The 22434-nt window shown below is 38.2% G+C and overlaps 1 protein-coding gene across 2 annotated transcripts in view; it reads left to right on the forward strand.

Moving 5' to 3' along the window:
* Positions 1 to 22434, forward strand: part of LOC105932879 (carboxyl-terminal PDZ ligand of neuronal nitric oxide synthase protein) — a 218386-nt gene that overhangs the window by 68171 nt on the left and 127781 nt on the right. For both annotated transcript variants that reach the window (XM_036141025.1, XM_021321329.2), the window contains exons 3-4: positions 11216 to 11308; positions 15265 to 15323. In XM_036141025.1, coding sequence (XP_035996918.1) covers positions 11216 to 11308; positions 15265 to 15323 — 152 coding nt within the window. The remainder of the gene's footprint in view (positions 1 to 11215; positions 11309 to 15264; positions 15324 to 22434) is intronic.

Consider the following 22434-nt stretch of genomic DNA (forward strand, 5'->3'; position numbering starts at 1 on the left):
GATTTTTTTTCTTCTTCTCCCTGCAGTAACAGGAACCTGACTTTAAAAGAATATTTGATAACAGATTATTTTAACAAATAAGAGTTCACAACTATAACACAGTTCTGTACAGGATCGTATTTGAGTCGTGCTGTAATGCTATATCTAGGTGTATGGAAAAAAATGCTCACTGTCTTCTTTTGATTGTCGCCTCAGAACACGATACTGTGTAACGTGGATTTTGTGACCTAATAAAACTTCTTAAAGTGTTCTAATGTTAGAACTTTGGTTTATTTGAAAAGTTAAATCAATCAAAAGAAGAACATAAAATCGCACCTATTGTTTTCTTCTTCTTTCAACTTTTCCCTTTGAGAGGCTAACAAAGGAGTGATTTATCTCCATCTTTTGCTGCATCTTCTCTCACATCAGCTACCTTCATGTCTGTATGTGTAGAGCCTGACAATTACGCAGATAATGTTAGCAGAAATATAAAAAAAAAACAGCTGCTTTTTCATTGTGCTTGCTTTGGTTTGTTCTTCTAATCAAATCGTCGTTTGAAGAGTTTGCAGCCTGCTACTAAAACAACTAAAGGCAAAAACCCTTGAGTGATTCCACATAAATAATTTAACAAAGGACTGATCACACTGATCTCATGAACAGGTTAAGACCTCAGAACACGTCATGGCATCAGAACAAAATATGGTTCTGGTGTGCATAGCAACTTATTGAAATTCTGCCGACAAGCAGATCAAAAACTTAAAAAAAAAAGTTAAATAATGCCTTTCTTGAGTTGTGATGACTAATTGTTGTGCAATAACAGGCAAAACAGAGACTGATTTTTGTAATATGTATTCTGTGTTGGTTATGTGTCCCGCATGGTCCCTCACCGAGCATCCTATTGTCCCACATTTGGTTATGTGAGAGCTGGTCACCCTACTGGGGGATAGTATGCATGTCTCCAAATTGTATCCTGCCTGGACCGTGCTGGTTGCTGGGCGTTTATTGCCGTCGTTGGCAGCTTCTCTCTTTTCTGTAGCCTGGTGGGAAACATTTGAGGCTTGATCTGAAAATTTACGGCAGTAATTAATCCAACACCAGGCTGGCAGTAGGAATGTAATTTAAAGTTCTGAAAGTCACTGTAATTCTGTTGGTGTGCTGCTGTGCGCGTCGCTCCCCGCCGCCATTCTCAGCAAGTAGCTGCAATGTGCAATCCTCTGTAAATTACACACACACTTTTTTGAGTTTTATGATTGTTGTGAGACCGAAGGAAGTTGCAAGTTTTTCTGACCACATTTTTTTTTCTTTTAACAGTGAAAGTAAAGTCTTGCCATGACAGTCGCCGGTGTGGAAGATTAAAAAAAAACCTCATATCACAGTTTAAAGAGTTTTATAATATAATCATAAAATTGTCACAGTGAACTTCAAAGCTTTATGGTGATTAACTGATAGTGGTCAGCACACAAACGCACAAACATTTTAGATTTCATGTGCGTTATTCCTTCTGAATCCAAATGTGAATTTATCTGCACCAGCTTAAAATTCGTTCAACATGAGTGCAGGGTGGCAGTGAAGAGAAAACCATATTTTTTTTTTTTTATGATCCTGTTATACTGCTGATGAGCGGATAAAACCTGTTCCAAACAGCAAAACTAAAGTGACACACATGGAATGAGTGCTGTACTGTCAGAAAGTCTTCTACATTTTCCAAACTTTCTATGATCCCTCCTACATTGTGTTGAATCATTTAGATTGTGCAGCGCTTAGCATCTTTTCTGAACAATAGTAAACATTTAGAAGCTTACCAATATTTGATTTACCAATTGTTTTATCTTGAATTCCTTTGTTCCATGATTAGATGACAACAAATATAAACCATTTCTAATATAGGAAACCCCTTTTGAATTGCATTGGAATAAAAGAGCAATATGCAAATGTGCCAGAATACAATTTAAGAACAAATGGTTACAAGCAGTGTCCGAATTTAACTTTGTTATTCACCGGCCAAGTTGGCCGGTAGATGTAAAAATCAACCGGCCAGGCATATTTTTTACCGGCCAAAATATTAATTTTGACCAGACCTCAACTTTTATAAAAATTAAGAGTGAAATTATGTTAATTATGGGGGGCGTGGTTGGGGGCGTGGCTGACTGGAACCTGGAAGAGAAATCTTTGTTTCCTGAATTAAAAAAATATATATATTGTAGTTGATTATAAAAGACACAATATGAATTATCAGATTCACATCCAGGCGATAAAAAACACTACAGATTATCATTATTCTATCCATGTTGGCCTTATTTGTGAATGAGGCAGAGTTTCATCAAGCCTGTACGGTCAGTGGGGGTTCTAGACCAAATGTAGCAGGGGGGGTCAGGGTGGGGCCAGTGTTTTTTCACAGGGGCACAGAACAAAAGATTTGGGAGGGGAGGGGGGAGGGGGACTTAACAGGTCAACATTTCATCGTTTAAAATATTAAGTAAGCCAAAGAGCCAATTGTGGCTCTGGAACTGCAGGTTGCAGACCCCTGATCTTTTCTCAATACAGCGGGAGCTTAACGTGAAACAGCTTGATTTTAATTATTGTTATTTTTTTTATATATTTTTTTAAAATTATTTTGTTATATTATTATTGGGTAAAACCATAAACGAAAAAAATGCAACTGATCCAAATGACCAGTCAGTCACGTTATCTTTGTCAGCATTTATCATCCTAAGAAATTTAACATCATGTTTTTAGTACAGGGGCCATAACAGGGGGCAGGAACAGTTCTACGTGGGCATAGGCCCCTGTTGGCCCCTGTTCAGAACCGCCCCTGTGTATGGTTCAAAATTTTCCCCTCAGCTGCAACACTTAAAGCACTCAGGGTTCACGCTGCGTCTTTACGCTGATCTCGCTGCTGGATTTTACCCTCGTGCGCTGCGCCCCCGATGTTACAGGTTACATGTAACGTAATTTTGCGCACCTGAATTCAAGCGCAATGCACCACGCCCACGGAAGCACCGCTGGTTCTGTGTCGTTAAAAACAAAAGAGCATGAAAAACAGTTACCGACTCTCCTACTGACTTTAATTGGGACATTTTGGTACGAGTGGAAGGACATTAAACGTAGCGATTCACATTTTGAAGGCTGGCCGCTGATGAAAGCACCTTGCTCCGAGAGGGGGGGGGGGTGGGGGAGGCGCAGTAAGAGCGGTGAAGCACAGAGCCGCAGCGCAGGTAGTTAAAAAAAAATCCGAATAAATAAGAACGAAACTTATAAACAGACTAATTGGCGTTTTAGACTGTATCTGGTTAGCAGATCTGTTTTCTGATCCAGCGTGCAGCCATGACTGGTTCTGAATGTGAAAGAAGCTGAACCAGCTCCGCAGAAGGCGGGTCTAGACTGAGCTTTGGATGGACAGAGCTGTGAACGGATCGTATGGGTTTTGTTATTTTTATGTTACTTTTATTTTATTTGGTACAAACATTTACTCGCCATGTGGCAGCTAGCCCTCTGAAATTCACTCGCCAAACGGGAAATTTACTCGCATTTGGCGACTGGCGAGTGTTAATTTCGGACCCTGGTTACAAGGTTTAAACATTTTTAACATTGTCTTACCATAATAAATATTACACATACAGTAAAACTTCAGTGATGAATAAATTCAGGATTTTGTTAAGCAGTTTAGAATATAATTAATATAGATATGAGTATAAAATAAAAGATATTCTAACCCATAACCCTTTTGAAACACTTGTTTGTAGTTCAGTTAGTTGGATCTCTAGAAACAATATTAAATATTTATGTTATCACGTAAAGCTCTGAATTTCATTTAATCTTGCTGGTTAAACTCTTGTCTCTCTTATAAGGTGAAAATTAGAAACCCAGTTGCATTATAATGAAAAAAGAATACATAAATAACCAATAAAACAAGTAATATATAAACCATTATTCTTCTTGCAATAGTCAAAATCATGTTGTAGTTGCAAAGCCAGATATTGCCCAGCAGGAATAAAGAAATTGGATAAATTCGCCCACACTAAGGATCTAAGGTGGTTATGGTTTTATTGAAATACCAATAAAAAGCATATGTAAATCTAATTGTGTTTTTCTCATTTGCAGATGTAAAGGGAAATGTTTAAACGCTTCTGAATGTCATTGTTCAGTTTGACACCTTCACACTGTGATCCTGTTGTATTAAGTTGTTTTCTTTGACAGCTTGTTATAACTTTCCGTGTTTCACAGAAATAGATTTGTTATGAAAGCTAAAACGAGATATATAGAGGTAGCTGAGAACAACACGACAAGAAAGGATCTCTGTAAAGGTTGCGGGGAAGCAGGGAGTAAAATAGAGCTAAACAATGTGGCACGTCTCTCAGCAGGAGCTTCAGTTTCTACCTGGGGTGAAAAATAAGAGGCAGCAAGGCTTTATTTTTGTAGTAGTTCCCCAACTTGTGCACTAACTGCTTCAATTGTTGTAGTCTTTGCCTTGTTCATGCCGGCACTAGTTTTTCCCCGGGTAAAGTTTTTGAGACATCTGCCCTTTTCTTTCGATGCATATCTTAATGTCTTCTGCCTGGAAGCTTTCAGTGAAACTGAAGCAGAACACAAAATTCATTGTGTGGTGTTGTGGTTTTAAAGGTATCATAATTTATTAACTGATTTTATTATTTAGAAAATTAGAGAGTCAATTTCTAGACTATTTCCTTAAAGGTGGAGTCGCCGATTTTTCCAGAAATGTAAGTCAGAAACGTCCAAGTCCCTTTTTGAATAACTGCACATGCGCAAGACCGTCTTACCTGCTCTTTGGCTCCTCAGGGGGGTCGCATGAAAAAAATCTCCAAAACACACTCTGGTCTTCTTTCTTTCTTCTGAGGCCTTCCTCTTCTTCTACAAAGTCGTACACTGTTTGCTTTTTGCGATTCTCAGCTATTTTCAAAGTTCACCGTGAGAACAGCGGAGCTGCACTCACTTGATTTCTAACATTTAAATGATTTATATCGTCAAACGAATCTCAGCGTCAGACAAGGATAACCTGAATGCAGTTTTCAACACATAACTTCATTGATCAGGGGTGAAAAAGTTATTTTAGCCAGTCTGGTCCTGACTGAAAAATTAACTGTCCTATAAACCTGCCAACATTTTGCGCCAGGCGTTAATAACTACCTGCTGAAGGAATTTTGGTCCCCTCCCCTTTCCAAAATAGTTTTATTTCAACCACACTGTGGGATAGTTGGGCCTAAACAGCTTTGATATCTCTGCTGAATGCTTCTTGAAATAATTAAGAAGTGAATGTTCACAGATTCTTTTTAAATTAGGATATGTGTTAAAATGTGGAAGTTTATTACATTTTTCCCCATATGGTACTCTGGGCCAAGGGTATCTATGAGTGGCTTTGCCTCTTTCCTGGATGAGGCCATTGTAGGAGCTTTTGCTGGCATTACTTCAAAGTGTGTCTTTCCCATAAAAAGTGACTCGGTGCTTCTGTTGGTTTGGTTTCTCCTCCTTGTCTTCTAAACTTTCAGCTGGTTGCAGCGGACGGAAGCTCAAACTGCATTTGGTTACCCTGGTTTTCGTCTCATTGCTGTTAATAGGGAGAAGTCCTTCCACTGTTTCCAAATTCTTGTTAGGAAGGATTTATTGTTGCAAAGTCAGCGACTAAATTCACTTTGCATTGCTTCCTTTATATATATTGTGAATGGGACTATATTACATTACAATTAGGATTGAACTGGACTCCCATGCAGTTGGATCTTATCCGACTTGATGAATGAATTAGTTAAATTGAAATTATTTTAATTTCGATTGAATAAGATTCCATATGCTGTAAAATGGTATGAAATGGATCTGCATGCCCTGTAAAATTTGTCGTGAATTGGTCCCATATAAATAAACTATACTGAATTGAGTTAATTATGGCTACTTTATAAAGCTCAATTTAGTTTACAAAGACAAACTTTATTTTGACCAAATAAATTCAATACCAACTGGCAATTAAATAGAACTGTTGAAGTAAGGTTTTGTAAAGCTTCTAATTGAATTGCATTTATATTGTTGGACATATAGTGTTATTCTACAGAAACAATTATTTGAGGAAAATGTTAAAGCGTAATTTTGGAAGCTTTTGTCCCATGCAATGCACACAAATCTAACAAAATAACCCACTCTTCAGTTGAGTTATGGTGCTATTAGAGCTGAAAGAAGAGATTTGAAAAACATTCCCAAATCTCTTGCTAAAAAATGTAGTCTGAGTCGAGTTTTGTCTGCAGAGGTTAAGACCTTGTGGTTTTCACCTCATTGAGCAGCTAAAGGCATCTCAACAGTTTGCGTCTTCAGGACTTTGAGTTGGTGTAATTGTGTACTTAATGATCTGAGATTTTAATTAACTTTCATATTCCGACTACTGTAATGCTCCTTTTGTCCCTCCTTGCCATTCTCTTTGTCTTCCCTCGTCTCCCTTCATCTCAGGATCCTCTCTTTGTCACACTCTTTCGAGCCGTCTTTATCCCATTCCCTCTCTCTAGAGAGCGCATGTCATTGAGATGGATGTGTGCTCGTGATTGGCTGGGGAGAAACCTCGGTGCCTAAAATACACCAGTTCTGAACAAACTGGCTGTGGTTGTGTTTGCTTATATTTATGAGGTCTGAAGTTTCAATCTGCACTGTCCCCATGAGAATGGCCTTGTTGGAACCAAATTGCTTGACCACAGCAGTTTAAATTGCTATTTTAAGATAGAAAAATTAAACACTATATATATTTTTTAGTTTTTTGGGGGGCAGGGGGGTTGTTTTTTGCGTGAAGGATAAGGAATAGGTTTAGATGTGTAGGTGTAATGATTTAATGCGGGGGAAAAAACAGATGTGGAGCCCTTGATGATTCATGTGGAGCTTATGAGCCACATGAAGCAATCGCTCAGCTGCAATGGCAGTGTGACCTGATTTTCTTTTTTTTTTTTTTTTTTTTTTTTGCCGTTTGTACCAGGCTGTAAAGACCATTGTTTCTTTTCAAATGAATGTTTTTGGACCGGGTGCATACACAAGCGGCACTAAAACAGACTTAACTTTGAATTCTGTTGATCAATCTCTGCTGATCAAGTATAAATGATCAGCAGAGAATGGAAAACAAGTCATTTAATAGAAAATGTATATATTTAAAAACATAGGTTTTCTATCATCTGATGTGTCATAAGCTTGAAACTGGTACAGCTTTTCAAATAGACTGTTAGGACTGATGGTCATTTAACTGCTTTACCATTTCTTATCTGTATGAAATCTGTATCTACATTTTTAAACATAAATGGGTGCCATCTTTCTTGGGACATTTCATACAATTTTTGATAAATGTGATTAAAAGGAATATTCTGCTCATAATCTACTGCTAGATCATCCAAATCCAATCGCTGAGAGCTACTCAGAGACAGGAGCTACGGTCCTACAACTTTTTTATACAACTCTACACACAGTTCTGCAGAGATCTGATAATGAGTCATTCATTAATTCAGATGTGTTCAAATAGGAATGCATCGAAAATGTGGAAGACACTGGCTCTTTAAGACTGGAAATGGAGACCACTGATCTACTTAAAGGAAAGTGGATATATGTCCCACACATGATCTGCATGCTCACTCTAGCTCAGATCATAAAAAAACAATATCAGTTACCATGACTACGCAGACAACACAGCTCTACATCACCATGTCACCAGGTGATTATGAACCCATTCATGCACTGAGTAAATGTCTAGAAGAAATCAATGGATAGCTGTGCCAAAATATTCTTCAATTGAATAAAAACAAAACTGAATTAATAATTTTCAGACTAATAGAGGAGAGATTAAAAGTTAACACACAGCTTCAGTCGCTTAAGCTATAAACCACTGATCAGGCCCGAAATCTGGGTGTGGTGGTGGACACAGACCTGAAGCTCCAAAAACATCTGAAGACAATTACAAAGTTGGCCTTCTATCACCTGAAGAACATTTCCAGGATTAAAGGACTAATGTCTCAGCAGGATCTGGAAAAACTAATCCATGCATTTATTTTTAGTCGAATCAATTACTGCAACGGTGTTTTCACAGGTCTGCCTAAAAAGTGGATCAGACAGCTGCAGCTGATCCAGAACGCTGCTGCCCGCATCCTCACTAAGACTAAGGAAGTAGAGCACATAACCCCAGTTCTAAAGTCCTTACACTGGCTCTCTGTATCTCAGAGAATAGACTTTAAAATACTTTTGTTTGTCTATATATCACTGAATGGCTGAGCACCTAAATACATCACAGACTTGTTATCAGTGTATCAACCCTCCAGACCACTCACGTCTTCTGGCTCCAGCCTGCTCTGCATACCTAGAACATGAACCAAACACGGACAAGCAGCATTTAGTTTGTATTGTCTTTGTACTGAAATGTGCTATACTAGCAAATTTCCCTTGCCTTGCCTAAGACCTCGGTTGTGAAATGGCTTTTTTTGTCTGTCTTCATGCCCTTGTAAATTTTTCCTCACAGTCACAAACCTTCACTGCCCTTAATAAATCACAGTGATGAACAGAACTTCCATGGTTTAGTTTTTCCTCCAGCTGATGTTTTTTTTTTTTTTTAAGTGTGAGGGAACTGTTACCAAGAGACACCATTGGCACAAGAAACGATCCTTGAGGCTTCCAAAGTGATGGATTTTGTGGAAACAGGAAATAGAAACTCTCAGGGAGTAACAACGACTTCAGGTTGTCTGACAACCTGAAGTCATTGTTACTAAAGCTGTTGATTTATCAGCCTGACAGACGCGCCTGTTTCTTAACCTCTTGGTTAATTTCTGTATGTTTACATGAGCACTAATATTCAGTCATGTCAGGACATTAACTGGCCTTTTGTCTACACCTTTAGCAAACCCTGTTTCTGTAATCTTCAGCAGCCCAGTTTCTCCTTTTTTTTCCACTATCACTGGTGAGGTGTTTAAGCAGCACAGGCTCCCCATCTATGAGCCATTCCCTAGATAAAAAAAAGTTTGAAATTATTCCAAAGAAGCTGTACAGTGTTGCAAACCGTTTTCTGAGCTCATTAAAAATACTTTCCACCCTCCAGGCTAGTCAGGTTTGCATTTAAGGGAAAAGAATACCATACAAGAAAGCACCCGCACTGTGAAATGAAAACCCGTGCTGTTCCTCAAGTGTTTTAATTATATGCACTAATTTTTTACGCAGATAGATGCAGCCGTTGCAATGAGAATCACATCTCTGCTGTGTTATTGCAGAGGAAGCTGAATGCACCCGGTAGAGTGTGAGGTGGTTGGTATGGATTTAGTGATGGGGCTGTTTGAGAGAGCAATAGACGGCTTATTAAAGATAAGTGCTCTGTTGTAACGTGGCACACACACTTAACCAGTCAAATGTTGTGTGATGTATTTTTTAAATTGCTGCTGTAATCATTTCCTTAGAAGTAAGTCATGCAGTCCATCAGTCATTTAAAAAGTTTTTTGAAGCTTAATTAACACCGCCACACATAAGATGGTAATTAAACTAGCTATCAAAATGATGAAGTATAAAAGTTGATTATCAGACATTGGTGTGACACTTGTCATGCACTGAGAAGATATACTAAGAATTATAGTGCATAGTGCTGTTTTTCTTTAAACTCCTCCATACAAACACCTTGATTCTTGTAACTGTAATGGTCAGAACTTTTCCAGAAAACACAGCAAGGTGTTGATTGGGTTGCTTGATTGTGTTGTTCAAGCTTCTTGTGTTGCTGTGATGAGGCACTGACTTATTTTGTGCTCTCTTAACACTATTATAATCACTGTATCCATTGACAAACATTTATCATGCTGCTGTGCAACAAACAGTTTAGATTTAGTTAAAAAAAATTATGTTATGCTATATTTAAAACAGAGTCTGCTCTCTGCAGAGCAACAGTTTTTCTTTTTGCACATTTGTGGTGCACGCACTGTCTTTACAAAAACTGGAGTTTTTCTTGGAAAGGAAACAAAAACAGATAAACAAGATCAATATTTTGTACACCCAAGAGAAAGAACAGAACAATCTGAATGGGGATGGTGAATTTATTAGCGAGGGGTGATAGACATAGAAATAAACAGTGTCTTTATAAAAATTTAAATGGGTCATTGAATGCAAAGATCATCAATAAGGACTACAAACGCGTATTTACATGCTGCAGCATGCAGACTGTGCAAAATGCAGTGATATTTTTTTTAAAACCCACTATTCAACAAAATTTATTTGACATTGATTACTGTTTTGTTTATTTACAACATTTTAGTTAAGTTTTTATCTCCATAATCTTGCTTTACTGTACTAATTTTTCGACCAAAGTTCTGATTTCAGAGCACTGAGCAGCTTTTCAGATCATAAAAATAAGTGTCATTGCAGAAGGCTACACTGACAATCCAATCCTTTGTTATTTCTAAAAGGACTGAAACATGCAGATGATTTTAGTGGATGGGTGTGACTGCTGCATGTGTCTGTATGCCGTTGCTGTAGAAACTGAACACAGCATTAAAAGCAAGTTGTTCATAAGATTTGGCAAACATTGACTACCTCCTGCTATACTGCTATTGTTTGACCCTGAACATGACTATTGATACAGGCAGTGGACTCATGCAAAGGTGTCTCAGTCTAATTGTTGATGTATAAATTTGTAGCGCAAACGTTTCAATCAAGCTCATTTCTTAAGCTCAGGAATTATTTTGTTTTAAGCAAGCCGAAAATTCTGCTATGTTTATAACACCCTAAAGCTGATGATGGACATGATTTCTGCTGTTTACTAAAGCAAAACATTGTGTTGCAGCTGACATCCAGAATAAAAAAAAAAAGATTCAAGTGTAGTTTTTTTTTTTTTACACAAATAGCTTAAACATTACGAAAGGAAGTTATATTTTCACGTGATGAGGGTAGGAATAATGTTAGTCAAGCATCGCATTCATAGTTACAGATTTAAATTGTAACCCTACATTTTCATAGATTTTGTTTTTCTTTTATGGTTTTGGTAAGAAAAAGCTCTGAAGCTTGATGTGTTGTGGGAGTCGTTCTTACTTCCTGTGAGGACATCTAGATATGATTACCTGGTCTTCAGGGCAACTGCATTAAAATGCTCTAGCAAAGAAAAAAAAATGTCTTCATGCACATCTATTCACACCGTGTTATAGTTGCATGTAAACTCAAATATACTCGTCGTATTGTGACTTATTTTGACATTATTTACTTTAACCCACCTGACTATTTTCCATCCATCTGTTTGTCTTTGCAGTATGAGTTCAAGGTGAAAAACATCAAGAAGAAGAAAGTTAACGTTGTGGTGTCTACAGATGGCGTCAAGGTTACTTTGAGGAAAAAGAAAAAAGTGAGTGATTTGCTTTCTTATTACTCTTTAGTGGCTGTCAGTAGTGTAAAGAAAGAGCTAATATCTAAGTTAAAGTTTGTAATACAGACTTTCTGCACCACCTGCTTTTGTCCTATTTAGGCCTTAATTTTGACAGTCGTTACTACAGGACAAAAATATTTTTGAAACATGGGTACCCATTTCTTATCATTCTTTAAAATTTTGCCCATCAAACTAGGGGATCCCTGGGAGATATGTCCGACATAAATTGATCCCATTGGTTTTTCGGGCCATACCTTGCCATAGCATTGCAAAACATTACTGAAGTAATTGCCTAACCATAGATGGTAACTGTAAAATATCAAATGGGCACAAAGGAACTTGTTGACTGAAATTTTGACAACTCAAATATGACCCAAAGGATGAAAAGGGTAGAGGTCATGGGGTTAGGGTTAGTTATCTGCAGTAGGGCTGCTCGATTATTGCAAAAATTATAATTACGATTAGTTTGACTGAAATTGAGCTCTTAATTATTTAACAAGAATATTCATCAACTTTAATAACATGAGTTTATTGAGCATGAACAATGGCTGTTTAACAATGTTTTCCTTAGGATTCCAAACATTTTTGAAAAAAATTGACAAAATTAGATAACTTTTACACAAGTTCTAGTGAATGGTCAATGGACCAACAACAGAAACTAATAGCAGGAAGAGCGGTCAGAGTTATAAATAACTCTGGTCTTAACCAGCTGTGAAAGTAAGCCGATACAGTCCAGTACTGTACGCAGGAGACAAGGGTGGGGGAGCGGCTGGCAGAAAGTAATCATTCCGTCTTCTCCAACCACAAACAAAATGTGTCCGGAGAACAACTTCAAACTCCGCCTTCGGCTTGCGTAATTACGCACTAGAGCGCCCTGCGCAATAGAGGTTTGTCTGGTCAAGGCGAAGACTGAGATAAGAAACATGTCACTGTGAAAGGTGATGGCAAAGGGTATAAACCGTAACAGGCTAAAAGAGCATAGAGCTGAAAAGAGGGAAAACATCAGTAGCTGGATGATTCGTGAAGATGCAGCTTGAATCCCTGTGTGCTTCAAGTGTTGCAGCTGAGGGGAAATTTTGGACCATGTAGGCTTGATGAAACTCAGCCTCATTCACCAATGAGGTTATAGACCTACATTGATAAACAAACCTGTAGATTAATGATAATCGGTAGTGTTTTCATTGCCTGGATATGAACCTGATCGTTCAGATTGTGCCTTTCTATGATCAACTACAATATTTTCACAAAAATTGTTATGTTGAGCTGTTTTTGAAGAACTTCTGTTTGCAAAACAACCATATTTCCCCCTTTTTAAAAAAACTGATATTCTCGACTGAACAGTATTTGTACAATCTAAAAACTAGTAATTCAAAAAGGAATAAAAAGTGAAAGCCTGCAAAATGTAAAATAAAATGCAGATCCACAAAAAACAAACAATAAAAACTTTAAAAGCTAACATCTCAAACTGTCTTAAAGGCCAAAAAAAGATCTGTTTTAAGAGAACATTAAACACAAAAAGTGAAATTGCCTGTCTGATATGTAAAGCTTCTTCAATCCAGAGTTTTTTGCAACGACAGAAAGTTTGGTTATCTCTTTGCACTCTTTGTTTTTCTGATGACTATTAAAAACCTATCTGCAGACCTTAGCAAGCGAGACGAAGCATGCATATGAAGCAGATCTGACATATACTGCAAAGCAAGGCCATGAAGTTATTTAAAAACAAATAAAATAATTTTAAAATCAATCTGAATGTGAACCAGCAGCCGATGAATTGCTGCTAAAACTGGAGAAATGTGCTCTCATTTTCTGGTACGAGCAGCAGCACTTGGTCTAGCTGCAGTCAAGCCACTGGGGTTTTGTTAAGCCCAGAGTAAAGCGCAGTGCAGTAATCTAAATTGTAATTAAAGCATAGATCAAAATCTTTAGTCAACTGTCTCAATTTAAAAAAGTTGGACCGGACCACAGACTTTAACTGAGCATCAAAGTTAAGATTACAAGTATTCGCAAGTCTTACATGCATGTCTGTAGCAGTATGTCAGATACTGACTTTAAGGTCCCAGGTCAACACTTATGTTACAGATCAATGCTCCCAAACATCATTAACTTTGTTGACGTCCATGATTTCTGCAATGCCTTTGAGAAGTTTCTTTTTAAACTTATTTTTAAGCTGCCTGTATAAAAAGCTGCCTGTTTAGTTTCTTTTTATACTAAACAGGCAGCTAGAATGGAAAGATGGAGATTTGGTGGCAGCAGACTGATACTTTTTTAGAAGAGTGACAATCAGAAAAAATTGTATTTTTGTGAAAATTTCTTTCACTTTTAACTTTCCATAAATGTTGAGAGATCTGTGAATGGATATCCAAATTGTTTTACTGGAGCCATACAGTAAAAAAAAGGCAATTCTACTCTATGCAAAGGAAATGCAACTAATCATCTGAATTTGAAGAAGTTATTCACTAATAACAATCTGGTTCAATATTCTGGCATATCAAACTAATTAAATTTATTACTAAAAGAACACGTATCTCCAAATTTAGCTCTCAGCTAAAAGGAGCTGAAAAAAACCCACCTTGACCAAAGTTTCTAAAGGTTTTTGGATTTGTTCGTGAAGTACCATCCATGGTTGCTATAATCAAACCATTATATTTCAAGGAGAAGCATTCCCTCTATCTTTTGCTTGTTGTAGACTGAAGGGTCAATCTTTCCACTAATTAAATGGCGTATGGAGGTGTGAAAGGACTAAAAGTTGGATAGGACAAACGGCTCTATGGTGATCGAAACCAATGAATGAGCGGAAATGAAAGGAGCTGAGGGAGTTCAGAGATGACAAGAGAGTCAACGGAAACAAGAGTGGTTTCATCAGCTGCAGAGTAACTGGTGCTTATGGCTATCTACCGAGCTGGAACAATTGCTTTCAGCATAGCACACAAAGTTTACAGTGCCTGCAAAGGTCATGAAAACAATTTGTACATTAAATCAATATAATATTCTGACAGATTAAGTCCCATTTTTTCTTAATATTTTTTTCAGAATGTCAAAGAAATCTCGTACAATTCCTCAACAGATATGCGAGAGCATAATTAAAGGATAAATGTGGAAAAAATAGTTAGTCAGTCAATAGATGGTGGATTTGCCATCACCTGCTCTCTTGTCTCCTAAAATTTGAAATGTCACATTCCAGCCAGTGAGCTATTTACATCGCAGAGGATGGTGGGAGCACTGATGGGCCATGGATGAGAGAGCATGAATGACTCAAGTCAACAAAGCCCTCTGTGGCGACAGAAATAAATATGAATAATTCCTGTGTCCCTGTGGGATGACATTTTGATTGTGACCTTAAACTGAAAGATGGATTTTTTTTCAAATGGACAAATAAAAAATAATTTGAAAAGCACACATGAACTTTTCTTTAATATATTTTTTATTTACACAGGTTTAGTCTTCTGCTGCATGTAATTAAGGACTTTGCCTTTGTCCTAGAAGGGTTCATACCTCTTGAGTTTTAACATTTGTCCTAATTTTTGTACATTACAACTACCAATTTCAATTTATTATGTCCGTATTTTATGCAATAGATGAACAAAAAGCATTGCATAGTTCTGAAATTGAAGGGAAATTACATAAGGTTTTCAAAACAGACACAGCTGCAAACACACAGAACATGGCCATTTATTAAGTGCGTGGGAAAAGAAATTATTAATCAGAAAGCAGCAAAGAGGCCAAAGTAAAGGATAAAATAGCTCACCGCCAGTTTAAAAAAATTCTTTTTACAACAATGATCTACTTTTATATGTTGTGTCCTATAAAATCCCTCTAATATCCATTACATTTTGTAATTGCAATGTGAATACTTTTAACTTTAACTTTTTACTTTTTGCAAGGCTTTGTGTATGTGTCACAATTTGGTCTAAATTAAGCTTCTGATTTGTTTTCAGAAGAAAGAGTGGACCTGGGATGAGAGCAAGATGATTGTAATGCAGGATCCGATTTACAGGTAAGGTTACCTGAATGTGTGCTCTAATAACATTGAATTTAGCTCATCTAATTAGTGGCTTTAAAAGCATTTTCTGACAACAGTAGTTCTATTGTTTAGGGTTTTCCCAAAGGAATTTTACCTGAACTTGATTAAATAGCCTGTGGTGGTTCAAATTTGAGCAAGAGTTTTCTCACGACTACCTGTGAGGAATTGGAAAAACAGAGATGTGGCAGCTCTTTGATGATTGCTCTTACTGACCTCTTACAACATTTTCTAAAGCACGGATGCAAAAAGAGTGTTTAGTTGGAGGAGATTGAACACAGCAGTTTTGAGACAAGGCACCAAAAATGCCACATCATTGTACGAAAAATAAAATGTAAAAAAAAAAATCAGCAAATTAAAATGGATCTGGTCAGCACATCATACGTATAAAATATTGCATTTTTAAAACTATAAATTGTTAAAAGATTCACAATTTCATTATTTGACCATTTCTGTTTTCCAGGACAAAAGGAAATGTCTCTAGAAATCTCATACAGTTGATGCCAGTTGCAGTTGTAAAAGTGTTTAAAAGTGTTCCTATGCCTTTAAAAGTTTAGGTCTCTTCCTCTGCGCTACTTTTTGCCTGTCGCTTTCTGTCTCCATACCGGATAACCTCACTAGGCATTCATGTACTAGCAGCCTAGGCTACCATTAGCGTTAGCCGCCTGGCTGGAACACAGTGCGCTGAATAAATTAACAATGTAACGAAGCCTCGAGGCAGATCATTTTCCCTCTTTGAATTTTATGAATGGAGGTCCTTGAATCATTTGATTAATCATGAGAGCCATACTTTCATTACCAAAAATAAATTATTGAACTAAGTTGAGTTGTCTAAATTTCTTTAGGAGATTTTCACAATTTGCTCCTTTTTGAGTCATTTTTAATCTGATTTGCTGGTGACCATCTCATCGTCTCAATGAGATAATGGGTGGGTACCAGTACAGAAGCTCCAGGGAGATGTGTTAAACTATGGCTCTGCTTCCTGGGCTGGACCTGGGGTTGTCAGCATTTTGGACAACTAATAAATCCAGCCAGATTCATAGAAAGAAAAGCTCCACCATCCAAAGTGGTGTTGATGGCGTCTCCCCAGATCAGAACAGGTTTTCCCCAGAGGGTTAGGGTTTCTATTTATTATTGTAGCCCACATGGCCCAATGTTGGACAGAAAAAAATGTCCAACATTGTTTTAGCAAACTTACACAACGAAGCAACACTAACTTTAATGACCTCCAATTGACCTAACCGGGTGTCATTACTGGCAGTGTGAATAACAATCTTACTGTTTCAGGTAGGATTTAATGTCACCGTTTCTTCCCCTGGCAAACATTTGAGTATTGTTCCTGGTGTCTCTAATGCCACATTTCTGTCTATGGAGCTTCCAATTACCAGAGTCGGGATCTAGGACTACACTACCCTTCGTACTGTCACCCAGCTGGCTTGAGGTCCTGGGTGTGTGGGCTCTGCTGGAAGACCACTGCTATGCTATGCGTGTAGTAGGGCCTCCAATTCTGCACCCTCTTCTCCAAAGCTGCAATAGCTCTACATTTATTATATGTGCCGTTGTCATTAAAGGGGGCAGAGGACCAATTGAACATCAGACACAGAAAGCAGCAGAGAGGGGGAGACTTAGACAGAGACAGATAAGCTTGAGGAGGGATAGGAGAGGAAGCCATAGTAGGGCTAAAGCTAGGCTAGGATAGCGACCTCTTACCACTGCAAGAAAAAAAAAGTATTTATTCAACTGAGCTAACTCTCCCTAATTTGCTGTAACTGTCAATCCATCCATTTTCTAACACGTCTATCCCTTGTGGGGTCGCGAGGGGTGCTGGTGCCTATCCTAGCTGTCAATGGGCGATAGGCGGGGTACAACCCTGGACAGGTCGCCAGTCTATCGCTGTTGCTGATACTAATGATACTTTATTCCCCATCTGATCTTAGTCCTCTGGGTGTTGACTTCCCAGAATTTCTGGATCTGAGGCATCTATGGTCCGCGGTTCTTCTTGATGACTTAACTTGTCTAGGTTTGCAGGATGTCAGACAGGATGTCAGACAGGCAGAATCTGGCTGACAGAACCTGTTCAGATGATTAACATAACCAAAGCATGACGTTAATTACTCTTCCAACTAAACTTGCAGCCTTTTTGACAGGAGCTTTAATAGAGATGGATAACTATGAGTAAAACAGTATGGTTTCCTACTGCTCACGAGCCCCCTATCTCTCTTTGTCTTCGGGGTCCAACTGCCTCCCAGCTGAAGGTTGTTCTCTGCTGCAGGTGAGATAAGACCTCGAAGCAAAGCTCCCTATCGCCTCCCTCAGCTCGCTTCCTCAGCAGCGTACTGTGAGCCAAGATGAGTTGTTTTCTGGTCTTGATGTAAGCCCCTGTTAACAGCCTGAGCGCTGAAATAATTTAGTCGGCTTTGTCTGGGTCTCTGATGTTGAGGAAACTAATAAGCTGAAACGCAGCTCAACTACGCAGTTGAAAGTTTGTAAAACAGCACACTCTCGGTAAGCAAACTTGGAAAGGTAATCAGAATAAGGCTAAAATTATCCAACATAAAAATGATCTGAATAGAAAAAAATAATCTAATCTGGAAACACCACATCCCATAGTTTCCAAAGAGAGCAATCCAAACTGGAGTGACAGCATCACGTACTGTCGGTTGTTTCCTTGTTGGGGGCAAAGTCTTCCACCAAAGCTCTTTTCCCTCTCCTTTCTCTGCTTCTGCTACAGTGATGTCCAGACATCCACCAGGAGGAAAGAAACCTCAATCCTTTGTGAAACTCCCCTTTTTATCCTCCTCTCCCAAAGCTAGGATGGCCCTTGGCCCATCCTACTATCCACTTGTTTGTCAGTTTTTGCTGCAATAAATCTGATTGATCAGATGTTGTTGCATGATCATTTATGGCCTTTCTTCCCCCAGACATGACAACCTCCCCAGGACCGCCAGCTCTGCCTATCTCGGGCATAATTTGTCTGACTGTAGACTCATCTGGAATGTGTCAAGGGCGTAGTTCACTAGAAAGATGTGTCCAGCTTCCCTTATCCTTGTGTGGTTGATTTCTTCTTAACAAGTTTAATGTTGGACAGTCTTGCAGTCCGTTTGACATTTTCCCCTTTTTTAAACAACATTCCTGCTTTTCATGGAATTATTCAAGGACAAAGGGAAATATTTAAGGAAAGAAGACTAAAGGCAGCTTTCAGCTCTGAAATGTAAGCCAGTTTCTTTGGGTAATGCTCCGATTTGTCATAACAAATTCCTCTGTCCAGCCGCTGTTTTGGCTGCTCTTTCTCTTCATTTCATTTTAACCATGAACATTTCTGCTCCCTCTCAGCATCCTTATCTTTGTTTATTGGAACACTTCCTTCGCTCACTTTACAAACTCATTTCTTTATACGTTATGATTCAGAAACATGAAAACCATTTCAAACTCTTAATCATTGAAGTCATTAATGCAGTCAATTCTGATGGATTGATTTCTTGATTTTATAGCTGATTTAATTCTGCAAAGGTAGAAAATAATTACAACATAGCTTCATTCTAAGGCCTTCAGACTACTGAAACTGTATTCACTCCACAGCAGTCGTCACAGCTTTTGCATGAAAACATGGCATGGCCTCACTTATAATAATAGGCTGATGTCATCTAAGCCCTGCTTCTATAGAACAGGAAGTGTCAAAGTTGCAAGAGGTGAATTGACTATGCAGCACAGAGCATGGTTCGAACTGTTTCGTTGGCAGATGAACTGGTAGAATTAGTGGAGACGTTTGATGATAATTTAATTACAAGTATGTTTATGTATGAGGGCATATCCATTATGTTGGTCTAGCCTGACGTGCCTACAGGCTTTTGTCATAACTCAAGGCTATGGCTGTAACCATAAACTCAAGGTCATGCAAATCATTAGCTGCTGGGATGTTGACCTTTAAATCAGCTAGCTGTTGTCTGTCAATACCCCACACTTGTATAAAGTTTCACAGCCCAAAGATGCAGTTTATCAGATTCTTGGGTTCTAGATATATATGTTTGCATGTAAAAAAAAAAATATTGCTGTGTGTTTCAGCATGTCCAAATTTAAGATGCTGTGACTTCTAGGTTTGATGTAAGAAAATGAGTGCATGATGAAACCAGTAAAGTTTGTTTATAGTCTAAAGAGAAAAAATAGAAGAAAATTGAAACCTGTTTGTGGCACACTTTAAATTCTGCATTAGCGCACACAGCCCCCAGGCAGCACAACCGTGAAGCGCATTCCGAAGCGTGTTGAAGGTTTGGACTTTTTGGAAATTATTCTGTCAGAAAGATGGATTCATCCTTGCTGTCTGAGTAAGAATCTCTGAGCTTGGGAATTTGGTTGGAGACGCTTTAGCTTGTTTAACACATCTTTGTTTGATTTATTTTTTTCTTCGTTTTTACTTTTACAGTAACAAAGTTCTGTAAAAAAAAAAGAGGCAGAGAAGTCCGGGGACTGAAAGAGTGAGGCAGAGTGTGCCTCATCTATCAGTCACTGTCTCTTGCTGAACGGAGTCTGACATGGCCTTATGAGATCTGTTTGACTCAGTTAATGGATGGTTGTCCACATAGTTCTCTTATTTTTCAATATGGACCTATGTCAAAGACAAACTTCAGTTGCTGAAAATGTTTCCATCTTTCCAAAGGACAGTAGTGATGACTTGAGTTGGATTTTCTTTACACTGCTGAAGTTTAAGTCTCTTCAGAGGAGTTTCATAAAATTGCTATGATGGATGGTTGAATAGATTTACGGGGACAGAGGGCTCAGCGAAGCCAGAAATGTCTTATTGCAAAAGTTTTTGTGACTGCACTTTTATAACAGTTTCACAATGATTTGACCTCTTCTTGTCAAATTCCCATCCTTCTTTTAACTGCTATCTTGTGTTTGACTTACCCCACCAGGCTTATGTATCATCTGATGAGGCAAAATGGCAAAACCAAAGCACTTGCTCAGGGGCAGTCAGCTTTGTTGCTTTGTTCAAAAACGGTCTGAACAGAAAATGGGTTGTCTTTCTACGTAGGTTGTCTTTCTACGTAGGTTGTCTTTCTACGTAAGTGATATTCTCCAATCGGGGCACACTATCAAGCAAGCAGCCTTAACCTCCACCTCCCCCTCAGCTGATGTACCTGCCATAAGTTGCACTAACATGTCTGACTTGAGAGGAGGAAGGCGGAACAGCGACAGCCCCAGATCAGCGACCCTTTATTGGCTCAAACAGGAGACAGATGCCACTGAAGCCGCGGCGTGTGAATATCCCATAGTCAGCCTCGCATTTGACAGGTTTCCCAAATATGGTTACATGGTAAATAACAACATGACTTAATTTTTTTGACGAAAATCTGTGGAGAAATAACATATGAAGCAATATCAACTACATGAAATGGTTTATACAGTGATGCCATGCCACCTTTAAAGACGAAAATATGGACTGTGGCACTAAAGACATTTTTGGCTGATATTATGATTTAACATTTTGGGATTGCTTTTTTTACCTCACCTATGTTAAAATTACTTCCAGCTTTTAGTAAGCAATGTTATTTTCATGCTCTCTGTGTTCCACAAAAAGGGTTGGTCTTTAAAACGCTGACACATTTTGCCCTAGCTGTGATTTAACTTAAATGAGATGTGGATTATCTTCTAAATGCCTTGATATTGCTTCATTTAAATATAGACAAACAACATCAGCACAAACATGGCATTTGCTCAGCAGTGCAATTTTTAGGAGCAATCTTTTTTTTCATGTAGTTTAAGAATTTTCAGATGCAACAACTCTGCTTTGCACTCACTAATAATTATGGTTTTTTGTTTTTTTTTGAGTGAGTCATAATAGATTGCAGGATCAGTTATTGTCCCAACATTATCAACTAACAGAAATGTCCTATGGTGCCTTTTCATCAGTAAAATTATAAAACTCTATTGTTTATATGAAAATCTTCTTATTGTTTCGATGTATACAAGTTAAACAAAACAGACACTACACATTTTCAACCTTGTATTTGGTCAGGCAAGTCTGCAATTACTGTATTTTACTGTCTATCATCCTGAATATTATATTTCAGAGCTTAATTTCAAATACTGACCCCTCATTATAAAAGGGAAATAGGTTTGTAAATATGGATAACTTTTATCAGTCAGGTGTGAATAAGAAGGCTTCCTAGGATAGGAAAAAACCCCTGTGACAAAACATTGTTCAAATAAAGCCATATGGCTCAAAATATATGTATTAATATATGTCTCAAAGGGCTGACCCAATAAATATTAATATATTTTTTTAATTCTGAGAAGAAAATGCTCTTCAAAGGCCCTGGACAGTTTTAAACACTCCTTTGAGGATTTTTTTTATTTATTTATTTATTCAGTAGCTGTACATCTGAATCACTTAGGTTTCCCAGTTGCTTAGAATATATATTTTTTTATAATTTCCTTTTCATGTTCAACTGCTTTTCCGTCCAGGCTGCCAGCTCCTTGCCACTGAAGCTGTCCACCACCTAATATGAATAAACCTTGCTTGTGGTGAGGCTTACATTATCATCACGTTCAGTTATATCCCTATAAATGTGGCAGGCTTTAACTGGGGGGAAAAAAACACTTCTTCAATGTACACACCACCAACACCAATACATGTAATTTGATGAGTGGCTGGTAATGGCTTTAGCACTAACTGTTATTATTTAAATTTGTTTTTGAAATGGGCAAAACTGAGCTGAGTGTCTCAGTCAGCCTTGGGCAAGACACTTCACCCGCATTGCCTGCCTGTAGTGGTCAGAGAGCCCGGTGGCACCTCTGTCAGTCTGCCCCAGGGCAGCTGCAGCTACTAACATACTACCAGCCAGTGTTGTAGTCAAGTCACTATGCCTCGAGTCCGAGTCCAGGTTCGAGTCACCAGTGTTCAAGTCCGAGTCAAGTCCAAGTCATTAAAAAAAAAATCCGAGTCGAGTCCGAGTCGAGTCCACTACTCATCCGAGTCGAGTCCGAGTCGAGTCACTATTGACGTGTGATGTATGACATGAAGCAGTAACATTCCAATTCACTAATAACTCTTTCGCTGTAGTTACCCTTGGTTTTACTCGGTAAAACT

This window comes from Fundulus heteroclitus, chromosome 9 (genome assembly GCF_011125445.2).
Source record: "Fundulus heteroclitus isolate FHET01 chromosome 9, MU-UCD_Fhet_4.1, whole genome shotgun sequence".
NCBI lineage: Eukaryota > Metazoa > Chordata > Actinopteri > Cyprinodontiformes > Fundulidae > Fundulus > Fundulus heteroclitus.